Source organism: Enhydra lutris, unplaced genomic scaffold (assembly GCF_002288905.1).
Source record: "Enhydra lutris kenyoni isolate GAN:26980312 unplaced genomic scaffold, ASM228890v2 scaffoldscaffold24, whole genome shotgun sequence".
NCBI lineage: Eukaryota > Metazoa > Chordata > Mammalia > Carnivora > Mustelidae > Enhydra > Enhydra lutris.
In genome coordinates this window covers 27,337,521-27,357,570 of record NW_019154108.1, presented here as the reverse complement: position 1 = coordinate 27,357,570, position 20,050 = coordinate 27,337,521, and the positions used below count along the sequence as shown (strand labels likewise).

General features: G+C 41.6%; 1 protein-coding gene across 6 annotated transcripts in view; it reads left to right on the top strand.

Annotated features, from left to right (window-relative positions):
- The window catches only part of LOC111150680 (RAB GTPase activating protein 1 like), a 759,175-nt gene that overhangs the window by 711,097 nt on the left and 28,028 nt on the right, over window positions 1-20,050 (top strand). For 5 of the 6 annotated variants that reach the window (XM_022508220.1, XM_022508222.1, XM_022508221.1 and 2 more), the window contains one exon: window positions 14,941-15,033. In XM_022508220.1, the coding sequence (XP_022363928.1) occupies window positions 14,941-15,033 (93 nt within the window). Of the gene's footprint in view, window positions 1-14,940; window positions 15,034-15,220; window positions 18,488-20,050 lie in introns of those variants that run through there. The other variant, XM_022508224.1, reaches the window with a different exon arrangement.

Below are 20,050 nucleotides of genomic sequence, written 5' to 3'. Positions count from 1 at the left end.
TATTTTTCATGTATATCTCTTAGCCAGTTTGAGGCAGATAGGCTGTATGGCTAACCGAGTAGATAAAAAGGTTAAAGTGACAGCAGAAGACTTGGGAGGGGAAAAAAAGCATAAATATAGCAGATATATTTTTAAACAAAGCAAAATGAAACAATGCTAGTCAAGTGGTGATACAGTACAGTAGTTCAGCAAGGGCTTTGGACCTTGGCTGCCTGGAGTGGAATGAATCCCCATCTTGCTAGGTGTATGACCTTGGGCAAGTAAGTTATCTTTCTGGGTCTCTGTTTTCTTCTCCGTAAAGCGAGGATAATAATGGCACCTACCGTGGGGCTTCTGGGTCGCCCAGGTGGTTGAGCATCTGACTCTTGGCTGGCTCAGGTCATGATCTCGGGGTGATAGGATCCCGCCACCCCTCAGACCCTGTGCTTAATGGGGACTTTTCTTCCCTCTCCCTCTGCACCTCCTCCCTGCTTGTGCATGCACGCGCTCTCTCTCAAATAAATAAATCTTAAAAAAAATAATAACACCTACCTCATTATGTGAGGCTAAAATAAATGAATGCATCTAAAGCATGTAGCATTTGGTGCCTGGCATATAGGAAGTGCTGGGTGTGTTTGCTATTTCTATAGTGATGTGGCCAGCTCGGGGCACTAAAGGCAGAAAGAGGCTAATTTCAGTCTGTTTGCCTCCAGTGAATAGTCTTCCTGCCTTGAATCTCCCACAAATTGGTGCTTATACTCTCATGTGAAACTTAGCACATTCTACCCTAAATTACAGAATTATTTGTAAGCTCCTTAAAAGCTGAGACTGTCTTCTTTGTGTTCCTCTTAGCACCCAGAAGAATGCTTACATTACAGCCTGGCTCATATAATAGCTCTTTAATAATTATTTGGAGAACTGTGAAGGAGACAGAGGAGGTTGGTGCCTGAGGTTGGTCCCCAGAGGCCCTGTTCCGTGGGTCTGTGCCCATGTGCCTCCCACATTTCTTCAGGCTCAGCTAGCCTGTTCTCTCCCGACAGCACTTTCACTGGCCTTTGGTCCCTCCGACTGGCCCTCTTTCCCAGAGCCAGTTCATGGCCATGCGACCAGTCCAGTTGCACAGGCCCCTACACTTGGTTGAACGCTCTACCATCTTGAAATTACCACTTTTTAAACAAGGGGTCTCAATTTTCAATGTGTACTTGTCCTGGCAAATTAGGGACCCAGTATGGCTCTTTCCCATCCTGTGCTCCTTGTTCCCCCTCCGCTGGGAACACTCCTTCTCCCCAACTTCGCTGGCTAACTTACTCCTCAGGTTAATTGTCAGTCCTCGGAGATGCAGTCAGAATTAGAGCCGCGCGCGCTCTCGTCCTTCCATCTTTATGTTTCCCTCCCAGCACTTACCTTACTTTGTAAGGGCAGCATTGATTTAAATTGTGTGGTTATTTCTTTAAAGACTCTCTCCCCGCCAGACTGGGCATTTGTTCCTGGATGGCTATGCCTGCCACATAGAAAACAGTCAATAAATGTGTGTTGAACAAGTGAAAGAATGGATGATTTTTTGAAAATTCAAAGTAGGGATGAGTTTTCCTTCCCATGTTAAAAAGTGATGTATGCAGACGGCCACGTGGCCATCAGGCAGGCCGAGCCCCTGTGGGTGTGGACTAACCCATTCTGCTTCCTGCCTTTAAAGGCAGATGAATACAGGAACGCTTCCATTTCTCTCTCTTTCCCACTGTTTCGTCGTCCTCAGTCTGGGAGAGGAAAGTTGAACCTTTCTTTCTTTTTTTTTTTTTTTTTTAAAGATTTTATTTATTTATTTGACAGAGATCCCAAGTAGGCAGAGAGGCAGGCAGAGAGAGGAGGAAGCAGGCTCCCCGCTGAGCAGAGAGCCCGATGTGGGGCTTGATCCCAGGACCCTGGGATCATGACCTGAGCCGAAGGCAGAGGCTTTAACCCACTGAGCCACCCAGGTGCCCCAAGTTGAACCTTTCTAAAGACAGAATTATTCAGATTGTCTCAGCGTATTAGTCTTGAATTAAATATCTTACAGCATAAATGTCTACAGCCTTCCACCTGCTATGGGAACTCTTAGCAAGAGATAGATATTGACTTCTGTTCTAATTGCCAGGGACAACGGACACAAAAGTACTGTTTCAGATTTCTTAGAATTCCGTGCTGCGAAGGTCAGCATTGTTAGAATGAACATAGCATTTGATGATAATAAAGAACAATGTCCTACTTGGTTCCCCTGCCATTCCTTCTCTCCCATATCATTGTCTAGTTTTTGTTGTTGTTTGTTTGTTTTTAAAGATTTTATTTATTTATTGCACAGACAGAGATCACAAGTAGGCAGAGAGGCAGGCAGAGAGAGAGGGAGGAAGCAGGCTCCCCGCTGAGCAGAGAGCCTGATGCGGGGCTCGATCCCAGGGCATTGGGGTCATGACCTGAGCTGAAGGCAGAGGCTTTACCCCACTGAGCCACCCAGGCGCCCCTCATTGTCTAGTTTTAAATAAGCTTAATTAGCTTGCTTTGAATGCATAGCTATATCCGCTTTCTGCAGCCCAGTTTTGGGACTACATCTGGTTAATCTACTCCCTGGAATCAGATCAACACCATTCAACATGTAACCAGATTTAGGGTATTACATACCATCTTACAGTCTCAATTTTTAGCACTTGCTAGTCATTCTCTAAGTCCTTTTCTAAGCACTGTAACGCAAATTTTAAGAGGTAAATTTCTAAACAAAAACTTATTCAGAAGTGGAATTTTACTTGAGATCTTTCAGTGGGTGTTGAGCATTTCCCCCCAAAAATCAAAGAAAGAAGAAACCTCCATTATAGTATACTAACTTAAGATGTTATTGCTTCTTGGGGCACCAGAGTGGCTCAGTGGGTTAAAGCCTCTGCCTTCGGCTCAGGTCATGATCCCAGGGTCCTGGGATCGAGCCCCACATCGGGCTCTCTGCTCAGCAGGGAGCCTGCTTCCTCCTCTCTCTCTGCCTACTTGTGATCTCTGTCTGTCAAATAAATAAAATCCTTTTTAAAAAAAGATATTATTGCTTCTTAATTTTTACAAAGAGGAAAAGAACAGAATTTTCATAATTCAATCTAAAGTTGAGGATACAGTGGGTGCCTGGGTGGATCAGTTGGTTAAGTGTCTGTCTTCAGCTTGGGTCGTTATCCCAGGATCCTGGGATTGAGCCCCATTTTGGGTTCCCTGCTGAGCAGAGAGTCTGCTTCTGGCCCTCCCCCTGCTTGTGTTCTCTTGCACTCTCTCTTGCTCTCTCCCTTGCTCACTCTCTCTGATAAATAAAATCTAAAAAGATAAAGTTGAGGATAGAGTGAGATAAGAAACCTTATTACTTAGAAGATGAACAGGCAAATGTCTTCCCCCCCCTCCTTCAAATGCAAAGAATCTGAGAAAAATAGATTGAAAAACCAGTAAAAAGAGTGCTAGTGAAGGAGCTGCAAGTGTTGCACGTGGCTGCAGAAGAGAACCAGGCAGTTTTTGTACAAATCAGGGTGAGAAGCTGTGGGGACGGAAAGAAAGAAATCTAGGAAATCATACACAGAGGAGAAAGGCATGCTCAGTGAAACGACAAGCCTCAAAAAATGTTCCCTCTAAGTGCTGCCTGATTCCAGGACCTTAAGGTAATATGCTTGACACTGAAAAGTGGCTTTTGCCTCAATACTTCACTTCAGGCAGCTGGGAGAGTAGGAAGATAGAGGATTTCAGTCTGCCCTCTCTTGAGACTTTATGAAATTCTACACAGGCTTCTCCCAGACTTAAATTCCTGCCTCAACCACCGGAGGGTGTGTTTGACCTTCTCTTTTTTCGGGCTTGCCCAGAAAATTCAGGGTGAATGTGTTCGTACTTTTTCTGAGCACCTACTTGATGCTAGGTTATAGGGCAGGTAGCTTAGGTTCCTTATCTCCTAGTTACATGTTAAAATAGCATCTCCGTGGTCCTGCCACTGACTACCTCAGTCCCCTGCAGCCGGCTGCCGGATGCTAAGGGCGGTGGGTTCCAGGGCTGTGTGTGCTGGACACTGACAGGCAGTGGAGAGGACCGGGGGGCATGGAATATCCTGCAAAGTAAGGCTTGACCTGGGAGTCAGAAGGCCTCTTGGGTCAGTCATTATTATGATCCCCTTTCACGTTACTTAGTCTTCCTCTGTGTACTTAGTTTACACTGTGAGTACAGTAGACCCCATTCAAGTAATACAAAATATGTTAAGTTCTCAGCCCAGTGCCATGCCACGCATTATGTGCTCAATAAAAGGTGGTCAGAGAAGTTGTGATTTATGTTGCCCCCAAAAAATAAATAATTGAAACTCTGAATAAGAGTTTTAAAGGATTTGTTTCTATAATTATGTAGATAGTGTTCGAAAGAGAAGGATTTCATAAGTCTTTTTTTTTTTTTAAGATTTTATTTATTTATTTATTTAACAGAGAGAGAGAGAGAGAGAGATCACAAATAGGCAGAGAGGCAGGCAGAGAGAGAGGAGGAAGCAGGCTCCCTGCTGAGCAGAGAGCCTGATGCGGGACTCAATCCCAGGGCATTGGAGTCATGACCTGAGCCGAAGGCAGAGAGAGGCTTAACCCACTGAGCCACCCAGGTGCCCCTGTTCTTGAAGCATATGATTTTTCCTTCTTTATCAATATCTATCTATCTGTCTGTCTGTCTGTCTATCTAAGGTAGGCTCCATGCTGGGCGTGGAGCTAGTTGAACTCATGACCCTGGTATCAGGACCTGAACTGAGATCAAGGGTCAGACTCTTCACCAACAGAGCTACCCAGGCGCCCCAATTTTTCCCTTTTTAAAACTTGATTGTGTACTTAAAGCTAAATTGTTTATATAATAGATTCTTAAAATATTTTAGAACATGAAAAATAGTCCTTCCTGATCTTACAAATTTATACTCTCCTAAAGTTTATTTATAAATTGGTTGTTTGAAGCACAGAATGGATATTCCCTTGGAAACTAGCGATTATATTCTCAGGCCAGTTCATTGAAACCTCTCTAGCTTGTGCCCCACTACCTTCACACTTGATATTGTAATTCTCTGGTTTTCAGATGGAGAATACAGTGTAGCAGAATTGCCTGAGCTTTATAAAGTCAGAGCTCCCTGATCACACCTTAGACCTTCCAGTTAGAATCTTGAGGTGAATATGCTGAATCCGTCCCAGCAGAAAGGACAGGCGTACTCAAAATCCCGAGATAGGACAGAATATGATGTGCAGAAGCAAGTAGAAGAAGCCAGTGTGGCTACAGTAGAGACCGGTGACCCCTAAACTCTTCTGATTATGCATCCCTGTCAGTAAATGTAATTTAAGCACAGACTTCCAACATACGCATATTCACTTTTTAATAAATTAATGTATACTTTACTAAAATAGGCACAGAAGTAGACATTGTAAAAAGATGAGGTTTAAAAAAAATAGGAAGGAAGGAAGAAAGGAAGGAAGGAAGGAAGGAAGGAAATAGAACTAGAGAGGCACCTGGGTGGCTTAGTCGGTTAAGCCGCTAGCTCTTGATTTTGGCTCAGGTCATGATTTCAGCGTCCTGGGATGGAGCACTGCAATGGGCTCCTTGCTCAGCAGGGTGTCTGCATCTCTATCTCCCTCTGCCCTTGCACGCGCGGTGCACCCTCTCTCTCTCAAATAAAATCTTAGGGAAAAAAATAGAACTAAAAATTCTACTGATTGCCTTTTGCTTCTATTTGGATCCTTTCATGGACTTCCTGGGATGGGTGAACCTCACTTTTGCAAAATACAGGCATAGAGAGTGTGGGGGTGGGGGGAGTAGATAGAGACCAGATCCTATAGGACCAGCGGTTAGGTCAGGTATTCCTCTCTTTATCCTAAATGCAACAGGAAGTAATTGAAAAAGTTGGGAAGAAATTACGCATTTCATAATGCAAAGATAACAGATTTGCATTTGGAAAAAACAGCTACCTTATGGGAAAAAGTTTCGGAGTAGAACAAGGACAGATATGGAGAGACCAGTTTGGAGCTTAACTGCAGTGATGAGAGGGGTTTATGGCTTGAACTTGGGCAGTGTCGACAAGGTTCAAAAGAAGAAGACAAGCTAGGAGACATTTGGAGGCATGTTCTGTAGAATCAAGTGGTTGATTTCATGATCTGCGGTGGGGGGAGGAGTCACAGATGACTTCTGGGTTGCTGGCTTGAGCATCTGGATGGAAGACGAACAATGGGAGGACTGGTTGGGGTTAGAGAGTGGGTGATGTCTCTAGGTTTAAAATGTCTCCTATGTGAAATATCTAAAAGATGTTATGAAGTTAGCAGTAGCAGTCCTGGGCCGGAAACTATAAAATAGGAGTTGTCAGCATTTGGGTAGTAAAGAAATTACTCCACCTCCAAATATCACTTATTGATAGGAAAGCTCAAGCAGAATACCAAGGAGTTCCATAAAAAAAAGTATACGAGATTAGATTCATAGGACTGGAGATGAAAAATTAGAAATGAACAGTGAAGCAGCTTCTATAAAATGCCATGGTTTCTTAAATTTGCTACGGCATGGGGAGCAGACAGCTCATGTTAGAGTGTGGTCAAGAAAGTAGAGATTGGTATTTCAGAAGCTTCCATAGATCCTTTGATGGGCATACTACATTCTGGAGTGAGCTGTGAATGCTGGAAAGTGAGTCACATCATTAATGAGTCCAGGAATCTGTCACGGGTGTGTGCACCATTAGGCTGGAAAGCCAAACGTGCTGGATGAGATGGAGCAAAGGCAGCCCTGCAGACTGTATATGTAGTGTGTGGATTCGGGAAGAGAATGCCGAGTAACTTGATGTCTATAAGCCTTAGGAGTTATGTTAGTGTTCCAAGAGGTAAGTACTTTCCTTGTCCCCGCCCCCTTAAGCCATTATATTCCTTACTAGAGTACAACTTGCAGGGGTGGGGGTTGGGTGGGGGGGGGTGAAATGAGTACAGGGGGTCACAAGGTGCAAACTCCCAGTTATAAAATAAGTCCTTAGGGGAAGTAATGCACAGCATGGCAAGTGTAGTTAATAATGCCGCATTGCACATTTGAAACTTCCTAACCTAAGAGAGTAAATCTCCCAAGTTCTCATCACGTAAAAATAATTTTTGTAACTCTATAGGAGACAATGTTACCTAGACTTATTGAGGTGATCGTGGTATCATTTAATATCTACAAATACTGAATCCATATATCATACACGTGAAACTTAGGTTTATGCCAACTATATCTCAATTTAAAAAGAATACAATTAATAATCGTTTATAGGTTCTTACGGACTCTGAAAGTTGCCCCACCCAGTCTCATGGAGCAAAGTATCCTTGACTATGTTCCCCCTCCTCCTACTGCTAAAAGCTCAAGAAGAGTCAAAGTAGCTTTTCTCGCTGAACATTGGGAAGAGGATTAAGTGAACCCTAATAGGACATGGCCCCTCTCCTTCGCTGGACTCCCTCCCAGGGAGGCTCTTTCTTCCAAAGAATTGAGGCTACTGCAGTTTTGTTCTGCACTGATCCATTTTCTATCCAGATCTTGACAGGCCATTGCAGAACTGATTCTGAGCTGGAAACCTTCAGCCCCCTACAACTCCAAAGCACCAAGAAATACGGTGCCAGAGTTATCTACTTTTTACTCTAATGATTAATATATTAAAATGGGATCATTTATATTCTTCCTAAGAAATTATCTGAAGTGAGCAAGAGCAATACATAATTTCTAGTACCTTTGGCTTATTAATTTTTTAGGCTCTCAGACTCCTGACCATCAGGAAAATATTAAACTGATCTTGGCAGCCTTTTTTTTTTTTAAATAGTGATGTACTTTGCCAGCATTTGCATCCATTAACAAATATTTTTGTATCTTTTATTTTTGAAATAGAGAAGCAGATTCATCAAGTTTTGAATAATAGCTCTGACAAGGGACTAGCCCCTTGTTAAAATTCAGCACAGGGGAAATTCGATTTTTTTTAACTGGGCAAGAAAGCTGACATAAACCAGTCATAATGAAAATCTACCTCCCCGAGGAGCTCCTCCCCAACCCCCAACAAATTTCTTCTTTTATTTTTTATAACTGTATGTACTGATAAGCCTTTCCCCGCACTCATTAGACACATACTCGGCACCGCACCTGCATGTCAGCTTCTTGAGGCGCTCTACCTTCGCGGTCCGGGCATGAGAGCGAAGTGGTCCAAGAGGACAGAGGCTGGGGGTGCCTGGGGGCCTGGATCCCGCGTCTGCATCTCTGTTTCCTAGCCACATGACCTCGGAAAGTTATCTCTCTTCAGTCTTCTTATTTATAAAATCCAAATAATACCTCACAGAGTTGTTGAGAGGCTTAAGTATGTAATTTTCTAAATTACAGCCTTAACCCTGGTAGGGAATTCTTTGACATGCAGGCACTTTGTGTTTCTCTCTGTGCCAATTACCGTTGCTCCGACACAGAAGGGAAGGAAGCGGCATCGGAGCATGCGCAGTGGGGCTGAAGCCCTCCTGTGCCGGGGGGCCTCCTCTTGTCTCTCCGGACAGCACCACGCGAGAGGTTTTCTGCACAGACCCCACTTTTTCTCGAGTGTCTACCCTTCCTGTCTCCCATCCCCTAGCGCCTTCCCCTCCGTCTTTGAAAAGTCATATGGGCATCTTCATTGTACCAATGACCAGAGGGCACTACCCGCATTTAACAGATGACATCATAAATGGGGCAAAGATACTAGGGGCTCAGAAAAGATGCTGGGGGGGGGGGTTCTAATGCAACCCCAAATCATTCCACCCAAAATGCAAGTAGTACTCCCACCTTAAGAAGCACTACTAGCTCCTAGATTCTTTTCTCTAGTTAAATTCGGAATCTGCTTTTCACAGAATTGATGCACTGTTCCGTAAGACCAGCATATGTCCCAAATCATGCCATATACAGCACAGATTGTAGACCAGGTCGAAAACTCTCCACAGGTATCTTCAGCTGTGCTGTGTCATTTTCCTCTTGTCTGCGTGTAACTTTCCCTTAGGTTTATATAATGGGTTGTTTTGGAATTCTGTTACCCCTTTGGTTACAATCCAAAGTTTAAGATCTGTGCTGTTTTAAAAGATATCTAAACTCTTTAATATATAAAGATCACATTTGATAATCAGGAAACCTAACCAAATCATGTATGTAAGAGAAGAAGTATGTTTTATTAAAAATAACTAAGGCTCATGACATTCAAGTATTAGTAAGGAGTACTCAGTGTACTAAGAGTAAAAATAAGGCGATAACCCAACTAGGTATCATTAGTGAGATAAAGATTCTTAAGGCAAGTTCACCAAAAAGTAATTGATATACAACAAAAAACTATACACACATATATTTTCATTCTATCAGAGTCCTATATAAAAATAGACTCACGCTTTAGATGAAAAGATGGAGGGCATAGGAAAAGAAAGTTGATCATATTCCTCAGTCTTCCTCTCCCACATCTCCGACTGAGGCCAGCATGATGGCATGGTGAACTTTGAAAGAAAGAATAAAGCAAATTAGCAGCTACTGTGCTTTCTCCTTGCCTGTTACCCAGGGTCATCGTGGAGCTTCTCCCACCACTCCCTGAACCCCCCCGCTGCCCCTTTCCCTGAAGTTCCTAAAGCTCTTGTCTGTGTATTTTCTGGTAACAGCCAAATAGGACCCCCTTTCATCAGACAGGGCGGGTGACTGCATTGGTGACCAGGACCGGCATTAAGAGAGCCTCCCTAGTGATTCAGTATTACAGCCCTGTGAGTATGAGCGTCAGGGGAGTCGATGAAAAAGCCTCCTTGATTGAGTGCATGTCCTTCAAGTCCTGCTCATGAAATTGTCTTAGAAGGTCTGAATAGGCATTTTAAAAATGGAATATGATAAAATGTAGTAGAAAATATTAGGGGACATTGTGCCGATCCTTAGCAAAAACCAAGTACAGTTTAAGAAATGCCACAACTAGTTGCCATTTAGTGGTAAGAGGGAGAAGCCAGGAAGGGACTGAATGAATCCACACACTGGCTGGGATGGAGTTATTTTTATCTTCTGCTTACTACTGTTCTGCTGTTGGTTAACACCAGAGCTGACAGTATCCAGGTTATTTCATATTGACATAATTTGCAGTTGGTTGTAAAATGAAGGGGGCGGGAAGTTTTTTTATCTTGCTTTCAGCAAAAGTATGAAGACTTTCTACTAAGTTTTGTTTGTAAACATTTGGTAGTTTAATTGATAGTTGTTATGATTTGTAATATGTTATTGAGTTCGTTTCCTTTTGTTATTCCAACAAATAACTACACGTTTAGAGGCTTGGAAGAGCTTTATACATTTATTATTTTACAGTTCTGTAGGTTAGAAATCTGACCAGTTTCATCCGGGCTAACATGAAGGTGTCAGCGGGGCTGCTGCGCTCCTGTCTGAAGGCACTTCTCACCTTTTCTCGAGGCTCCCCAAGTTCACTTCCTCCTCCATCTAAAAAGCCAGCAACATCGAATTTCTTTGGCTTTTCTTCAGTAGTCACATCACCTCTGACAGAAATCTGGAGAAGTTGTCCTCTTTTTTTTTTTTTTTTTCCTTACATTTCATTTATTTGAGAGAAAGAGAAAAGGAGAGAGAGAGAGAGAGAACACGGAAACGAGGGTGGAGGACGGGGAGAGGGAACAGGAGAAGCAGTCTCCCTGCTGAGCAGGGAGCCCAAAGCATTGGGCTCAATCCCAGGACCTTGGGATCATGACCTGAGCTGAAGGCCAGTGCTTAACCAACTGAGCCACCCACCTGCCCCAAAAGTTCTCCTCTTTTAATGACTTGTAGGATTTTGTTGGGCCCATTCAGAAAGTCCCAAGATCATTTCCCCATCTCGAGGTCCTTAATCTCAAGCAGAATCCATTTTGCCATGGAAGGAAGCACATTCAGAGCTTCTGGGCATTAGGATGCAGACATGGTGGGGGACGCATTTTTTTGTCTGCCACAGTTGTCTGTATTGACTCTTGCTTCCAAAATATTTTTCTTGTAAAATTGTGTAAGAAAATCAGTTGATTTAAGGAAAAATAATAGAAAAATGTGTTTAGATATGGCAGAGAAAAAAATGAAAATGGCATTCACATGACTAAAGGAATATTTGGGAAATACACTTCTCTTGACAGCCCAGTACCAGAAGGGAGTACAGGCCAGGGAGACGGTGGACCCACCCATATTCCAGATATCCCAGATAATCCCAGATCACTCTGCCACTAAGGGTGTCTCAGTTCAGTGTTATCAGCCATGTTGGGTTCACTTTTCTCATTCTGAAGACAGGGATCGTACCCGACAGTCTCCAAAGGTCCTTCCAGCTCCAGCTTATGAATTCTAAGTAAATGGTTATGTTACAAATTTAAATGTCAGGATTAAACATATTGTGAAATAATCTAAATACCGTGAAATATTCAAAACATTAAAACACTGCTTCTATTTTAAATGCTGACTTCCTCAAATGTAGTTGTCAAGTCCAAAATGTCAGGTCTTGGCTGATTATTTAAAATGATTGCTATCATACTTGGGATTGTCTTGCCAGAGTTTTTCTCTTTTGGTGTTGTTTGTTTTTAATAAGTACCACTTTGAGTTGGTGAACGCTCGTTTTCAGTTGCACTTATCAAATAATTGTGGATTCTTTGAGTACATTTCCTGAATTTAGTCAAATAGGAGGTATTGGGTGGGTAGAGGTTGGACGGTATATTGGAAGAAGCTCCCTCACCCCCAGTGAGGTTAACAGTTGAAAGGATCAGTGATTCTTCAAGTGCACAGTTATATTAAAAATATTTAACTTAAGGGGAGACGTACCTGTATTACTCTTGAGATAATAATTGGGTCAATTCTAGTAATTCTTAATGGCTTTCTGTTCTTTTAATTAAAACTACATACTAAAGAGGTATTTTATTCCTTGCTCCGCTAAGAAACATTTCAAGCTCAATATTACAGTCCCTAAAATAAAATCAATTTTGTCCTGAAATACAGCTTTAAACACCGTGACAGCCTATGTTCTTTGATTATCTCATAAATAACAGTTTCATATCAGCTCACCGTCCTCCTTCCCTCTCGCCCCCCTCACTTTGTGCCAATCACAGGTGGATGCTCAGTGTCACCCCACAGCACAAGATAAATAAGCTTGGCAGGTTTCCTAGCAACATATTGTTCTGGGAACCTGCGCTGTTTCCCTGAACAAGATGAAGCCAAACAGCCTAGCATCTCAGCCAGATGGGAAAGGATTAGCGTATTGAAGGTGTTTAATGCGTTTTTTTAAAAATTTCACATTGAAAGGAACCTCTTAACATAAGTAGCAAGATTGACTTTTTTTTTTTTAAAGATTTTATTTATTTATTTGACAGACAGAGATCACAAGCAGGCAGAGAGGCAGGCAGAGAGAGAGGAGGAAGCAGGCTCCCTTCCGAGCAGAGAGCCCGACGTGGGGCTCGATCCCAGGACCCTGGGATCATGACCTGAGTCAAAGGCAGAGGCTTTAACCCACTGAGCCACCTAGGTGCCCCGCAAGATTGACTTTTAAAGGACCTTTTTTTACATGGAAAAAAAATTCTGTTAACACTTCGAATTTTAAAAATATGGTTTTAGAAGAAATTCTCTAGAAATAAGGTTGCAGTGTGTAATGCAGTCATTGCTGAATGGGTCCATTTTAGAGTCAGTAGAAAATACTCCCACACAGGACCGATGTCCAGCCCTGTGTACCGCTCAGGGCCCGTGTCAGTTGCAGGGATGCCGACCTACTTCTGGTCCAGTAAATGGCTTCACAGTAGCCTCGGCACAGTACTCACTTCTCCCTTGATCCTGTTCTTAGGAATGCCTTGGAAACACTTGTCCCTGCTTAGAACTCTGAGACTTTTTCCCTTTGTCCTCGGCTCCGGGCTCCTTCAGTGCTAGGGACTCAAACCACTTCATCTTAAAAGTGTTTTTGGTTGGGCACCTGGGTGGCTCAGTGGGTTAAAGCCTCTGCCTTTGGCTCGGGTCATGATCTCAGGGTCCTGGGATTGAGTCCTGCATCGGGGCTCTTTGCTCAGCAGGGAGCCTGCTTCCCCTTCTCTCTCTCTGCCTACCTCTCTGCCTACTTGTGATCTCTCTCTGTCAGGTAAATAGATTTAAAAAAAAAAAATAAAAGAGTGTTTTTGGTTTTCCGAGCAGATGATGAATACATACGGAGAAAAGACAGCTGGAAGAAACTGAGGCCCCCTAGTAAAGTCAAGAAGAAATAATGTTGCTCCTGTTCTGTTGTCACATGACCACGTGTATTTATTTTCCTGGTCTGTCTGACGATCGTGAGGCCCACAGGTGGGCTTTTGCACTCGGGTTCCTCCCGGTGCACTGGTGAAGGTCTCTGGAGATGGTTAATGAGAAGTTACTTCCTCGTGACCACGTTCGGCAGTGGTTTTGCAATTCAGTTACGCCCTGAAAACTGTTCGTCCTTCTTGTTTCACTGGGGAGACCCCCCTTCAGCCAGATGAGTGTTGTCATCGTGTGGTTGTGGAATGATTTCCACGGTCTCCAGTTGTGAATTTCCCCGTTGTGGTGAGAAGCAGGTAATTCCAGTACCTGAGAATGCTCCTGGATGGAAGAGCAGAGTTGTTAGCATACAAAGGGGCATGACACATGGCGTCTTTGCTTTTATTGAACAAATTCTCTGGCCAGATTCTTAGGCACATATTACATGTTTTCTAAATACCAAATCTTGTCCTCGACAAGAAACAATCTGCTGAGAGCCTCCTGTGGCCCGATGACTTAGGTAGGTCTCATGACAGTGGATACTAAGCATCAACACATCTTTACCTTCAAGTCCCCAAGAATCCAGCAAAATAACACATCTGTTGTCTTTTAAAAAATTAGATAAACTTTTCTCCTCATTTCAAGTCAACTTACTTTAGCACCTAAACATTAAATAAAGATTTTGATGTTGAAAGGAATTATATAATTTTGATTATCCAAGGAAAGCCTAGAAGTGGACTTAATCTATTACATGGATCACTGATGATAATACATTAATTTTATTGAATATTTAAAAAACAATTTTTTTCCAGGAAACGGGCAGTATTTTAGATACTTCGCCTGTTTATAGCATTTAATTCTCCTGACAGCCATTATGAAGCGGAAATTTGTTTGCCTGCTGTTTTACAGATTTCGAAGAAACTCAGACCAAGAGAGGTTAAGTACCGATTTGCCGAGAGGTTTCATAGTTAATAAAAAGAAAAAAATAGGAGGTGTTCAGACCCTGATCTGTCTAGGGCCAAATTCTTTGACCTTTATTCAGTGTTACTCTTAGTTTATTTTTAGAATTCTAAGATTCTGTAAGTCTTAGTCTTTTTTTTTCTCCATAAAACAGTAGACTGCTGTATTTTAAAGATGACACAGTTTTGGTAAGAAATAGATGAGTCATTTAGATGATCTATTATCTCACGCAGCATAGCGATTCTGTTGTTTATAGGGAGTTTCAGTGGCAGCCTGTAGAATCTTCTTTGTCTGGGGTACAGTATACTGACTCTATTTAAAAATATTTTTGTTGCTCAGTTTTTTCCTTTTATAAAATAATTTTTTTTTCAACATGGTGGAACACTGAATTTTACTGAAAAGTAGTTAGAATTACTAGCACTGTCAATACATTTACAAGAAACAGCGTGCTGCAGCACAGAAATGAGCGTTTATCGTTTCATGGAACATGGCCACTCTTCGTTTGTTTACATATTACTAATGACAGCCACTTGTCTGCAGTGACAACAGAGTGGAGTGGCTGTGACCTAGACTGCGGGGCCCACAGAGCCTAAAATACACCATCTAGGCCTTGTCAGAAAAAGTTTGCAGACCCCAGATCTCAGAGCTAGACCTTCCCCGCGACTTTGAGTTGGGTGTGCTCCCTTAGAATGCCGGAGACTTAATTGGCCACCGTATCAGAAAATGTTTTCCCAAATCACGTCCTTATCTAACATGATTCTCTTCTAATCCCTGTAGGTACCAACCAAGAAACTGAAGAAATATGAGAAAGAGTATCAGACAATGCGGGAGAGTCAGTTGCAGCAGGAAGACCCAATGGATAGATACAAGGTAGGGGAGGCGTGGGTCACCCATGAGAGCCAAGTGCCTTCTGTACCCCAAAGGAACAGTAGTGGCCAGTTCACCCCCCTTTCCTTCTTGATTGACTCAGACGCTCCCTGACCATGATTAATGTCCAGGTATGTTTTCATTTCAAGAAACTCTTGAGTCGCCAACCATAATATTTCTTTTCTTTCAGTTTGTATATTTGTAGGTAACTCCACCTGTTGCATTTTTACTTGGAATCTTCATAAGAAGCTGAGAGAAAGAGAGGGAAAAAGAAAGAGAGAAAGTGGCTATCGACTACTTTCAAAAATGAGAAAACAAGGAAAGTGGCACAGGACTGTGTTAGCTGTGCACGGTCACGTCCACAAAGACTTTTAGAAGGTGAACTGTTCCAAGCCTGGCACAAGAATGTTTCAGACTTTCCTCTTTCTGTAGCGACTGTTAAACATACAAACTCATTTGGAAGGAAAATAAAGCCCGCAGAGGTTAACGGAGCACAGTGATGGTGTTTGCCGCAGCATTTATTTCCACAAACCTGAGTGACAGTGACATTTCAGTACAGGTTGCAGTTTCAGAATCAAACCTGATTTCAGTTTAATATCCTAGTTAACTGTAGTGTTAAAAAAAAAAGTTGGGCCGTTCACGTGAATAGATCTCTTCAGTGGTGGTTAGCAACGCTGTTCCCATGATGCAGTGCTGTGGAAACACTGATTCTGAACTTATTTTTTCCAGCTGACATACTGTCGTCTCCCTTGAACATGTTTTATTTCCTCAGATTCCTACAGATACCTAACGATTCCCTCTGTCTTCACATCAGTAACCCTGGGATTAGAGAATATTGTATTTTCACACTGAGCACCACCAATGCTAAAATATCCTTCCAGGAAAAGTACTGAGGTGGCATTGTTAATGAAAGCCCCACAGCGGGATGACTGCCGCTCTTGTAACTCGAGGAGCCCTCACGTGGCCAGAGAAGTCACCAGGGGCAGCTGGAGTCACAGTACCTCTTCTCTCCTCTGTGGAGCAGAGTGGGGCATGGCAGGAGTATGTGGATTTTGTAATCGGACCTGAGTTCAAATTTTGCCTTTCCAGGAAAAACAAAAACACAGGATTTGTTAAACACATTGGAGGGGTTAATACCTAGCCCGTTGTTCAGTGTGGGATAGGTATTAAAGGTATTCAGCACTGGGCTAGTTATCATGCTTCTTCCTCATCGGTAAAACATGCATGAGCTTAAACATCTCCTTAAAGGGCTCCTGTGAGGATGAGGGATGTCATGTGTGAAGCGGCTCGCACAGAGCTGCTGTTCTGTAAATGGTGGTTATTAGCCTTTTGAAGCCTGCTGCCTGCCACGACCCAGGTATTATTACTAGAATAACATCCCCTCGCGTGGATCTGCTCTACCAGTCCCTTGCTTATCTTCTCATTTCTCCCAAGGGTTGCTCCCCAGTAGCCTGACAGCAATATGCCTCTCCCCTTGTTTCTAGAACGGGTAAAAGAACTGATAAGAAGAGCCCACGTACTGCTCTGGTAGATACCTATTAACCCGCAAGGCGCTCACAGAATAAGGTTTGAGGCTCATTTCCACCACCACCAACTCCCTCAATAAAACCAGTTTTAATGTAGCTCCTGTCACATGCTACTTTAGGAAGGCTTGAAGCAGTAATTTAAAAATATTCTTAAGGATCCTAAATGAAGCCCTCCTACTGCTTAGATGATCATTCTAATTTCCTTAGTTTCCATCATTACAAATAAAATCTGGGAAGAGTGCTTTAAAATAGAAGAGAAGGCAACGAAAGACTAAAATCGTACATTTAAAATCAGTCTGGGACTGAAATTGGTACTGTTTCATAAATCCTTTTCACATCGAAGTAGATACGTGTGAACAGTACAGTGCATATTATTTGTTCAAGAGTACTTCCCACATATAAGACTTTCAGTGTGTTCACATTTTACTGCGGGATCAAAGTAGAATTAAACTTGTTTTGTTTTGTTTTGAAAACAGATACTCCTTTTAACTTACGCATATCAGATATGCTCTATAACTATTTCTTTTATCTTACTGTAATAGCTTGTCCATACATCTAGTATTTCTGTACCCTTTTAATAATGTCTAAATATTTACATTGGGACTATACCTAGTAAAGTTACAGTCCTCAAATACATTTTCAAGGTGATAGTTGGCATCATAGTTTCCAACCATCACCAGGCTTGTTCTTTCAGATACTCGATATGTAGTTTAAGAAACTCATTATAATGACCTTAAAGTAGGAAAGTGTTCAAGAAATACCTCTTAGCCTCTTCTAAATTTAATCCTGTCAAGAATAAGATCTGTGTCCCTGGAATGAGCACGTTATAATTCGTAGATCTTGGACTGGGAACCTAGTTGTGCAAATTCTTAAGAATAACTTGAGAAGATCTTTGTGGGCATCAAGTCAGAACTTAGACCAGTTCACTAACAAGCCCTCCTCCCCCGTGAAGGTCTGTACTACTTAAAATGCCATGTCTACCCCGAGCTCACTCGATGGCAAGGGAGTTAGGAAAGTTGCGTCAATTTTTTTAAAAGGCCCAGAAATGTCATACAATAAAATATTCTAAGAGATTTTTCAGTTTGATGCTGTTTCCCTTGGCATACAAAAAGGCCCCTTGCGTGGAAGCCAGAGGTGGGATGAAAGACCCAGCAATGCAGAGGCAGCCCTGAGCCATCACGTTCTTGCTGTATCTATCCAAGCATGTGTTCTAATTTTATGACAGATACCGACATCTACGTTTTCAAGTGATGTCACTATACTCCCCTGTATCTAACACTTAAATCTCAACCGCAAAGAAAGAGATGAATTATGTTGGTAAATTTTAGAACCCTAAACACAAAAACGTTCTGGAACAAGACAGTGGTGATGGTCGCACAATGTTGTGAATGTACTAAAACCACTGAATTGTACATTTTAAAAAAGGTGAAATTCATAATATGTGAGTTCTATCTCAAAAAAGATCCAAGCAAAATGTTTCAAGGGGAATGGCATCCCCAACCTACCATCTTCTTTTCATAAATTCCAGGTCATGCAAGAGAAGCCTGTGCAGAAGCCGTACTTGTGGGAGGGAGACCTTCTGTCAGATTTGGAGCTCATTAATGATTATAAATCCTGTGTGTATTCATATTTATAGGGGAAAGGCCAATGTAGGTGGGTGATACATTTCATTTTCATGTATAAATATGGATGCACACAAACATCGAACTGTATAAATTTGTGTACACACCAGGCTACCTGGTCTTGGCTTCCGTTTGCATTTGAAAATCAGGTCTGTAACGGCTTCCTACAGGATTTGGTGTGCTCTTTCTGCCGATCTTCTTGACTCCGTTTCAAGACGCAAAAAGGAAACTTTATTGGAAGAGGAATATAGAACATTTATTCTAAGTCTCTTCTTAAGTTTGACCTGGCCAAATTGGTGTGGTAGTTTTTATCTACTTGAAACTTTGGTTTGTAAATTAATTAATCTGAAATGAAGGGAAACATAGGATAAAGGCTTGTCTATAGAAATCCATCATGTATATTTCCATTTTCATACAAGCCCCCAGAAAACACACATTTAGGAATACATGTAGCTGTTTCAGTATATTTTAAAAATTAGTAGTCAATCCCCTAATAAGTAGTTACCAGCCTCAGAAATTGTAATACTGTTTTCTGTTTTAAGGAGTTGAGTTGTCTCCATTTAGGGAAAGATAGTTTTCTACTAATGTCATCTGTTGACAGCACCTTTTAGAGAACTGCAGCCTTCCTCTACCTCTGGAAGATGGTATGCTTTTCTTATTTAATTAAGTACTTGCACAGATGTGGGGTAAACCTTCGAAAGCACAGCTAATTAATTAATTCAGTGAGTCTTCCAAAGTGTAATGAAGATTATGTTATTACCTGTTCTAGATGGGCAAATCCTAGAAAGAATAGGGAATGGTTAAACTCTCTTGAGTTCAGGACACAGATAGCATTACGCATCATTTCTAATTCAGGTATCTTATCTACATTTAGTATAATTAAATTTAAAATGTTTAATTTCTTTGGTGAGGTTAGAAGTAGTAATTCTCTTATCAAAGTGCAATTCAAACAGGAAGAGAGTAATTCCTCTAAGTTTGCAAAAAGTTCGTCTTACACATACTAATTTTTGTAGAGCAGTTATCTCTGTATGTAATTTAAAATTAAGCTATTTAATTATACTGGGCAAAAATAATACAAAATATTTGAAGTAAAGCTTAATTGGACTTACATTATTTGCCATTCTTCTGTAGCTAATGAAGTAACTTAGACCAGACATCACATTTTGTTTTTAAATTGCCAAGTGAAAGAAGTTTAAATTTTGCCAAATTACCTGGGGAGGGGGGAAGGAAGGCTTCTCCTTTTTCTTACTCTGTGGGGCCTTTCCTTCCTCAGGAAGTCAAAATAAGTGAATCTATCTTTGAAAACTCTTTTCTACCAATGAAAATAAATTTACATATTTTTAATTTTCCTCATTACAGAAACTGTCATTGGTTTTTGGAAATATTTACATTTATGAAATAATATGCTTTCAATGAATACTGAGAGTCAAGAGCATGGTTTCTGTCTGCCTGTGATAATGTTGTGATAGACCTCAGAAGGCCACCACTCTCGTTGATCGTGGATAATCCAGTGAACTCTGTTGTAAAGATGGTAGAAGTTGCAAGCTAAGCCCTATTGAGGATTCTTGAGCAAATTACTAAGAAGGAGCAGGCGGCTTCTGATGATAGCTGTTCACTGAGTTTTAACACTTGAGAGAGGTTTGAATGTTACACATCTTAAGAATATTCTAAGTATGTTTATTGGTCTTCAGAATTAATTCTCAAAAACTTTTATTCAATTTTTAGTGATTTTATTTTAAGTTTTAGTAAATTTTGCTTCCTGTGTACGTAGCATTACTGAGAAAATTATGTCACACTGACATGTTTTGACATCCTCTGTAACCCATTTGCTTTTTTAAAAATTTGATTTGTATGCTAGAGCAGGGTATCTGC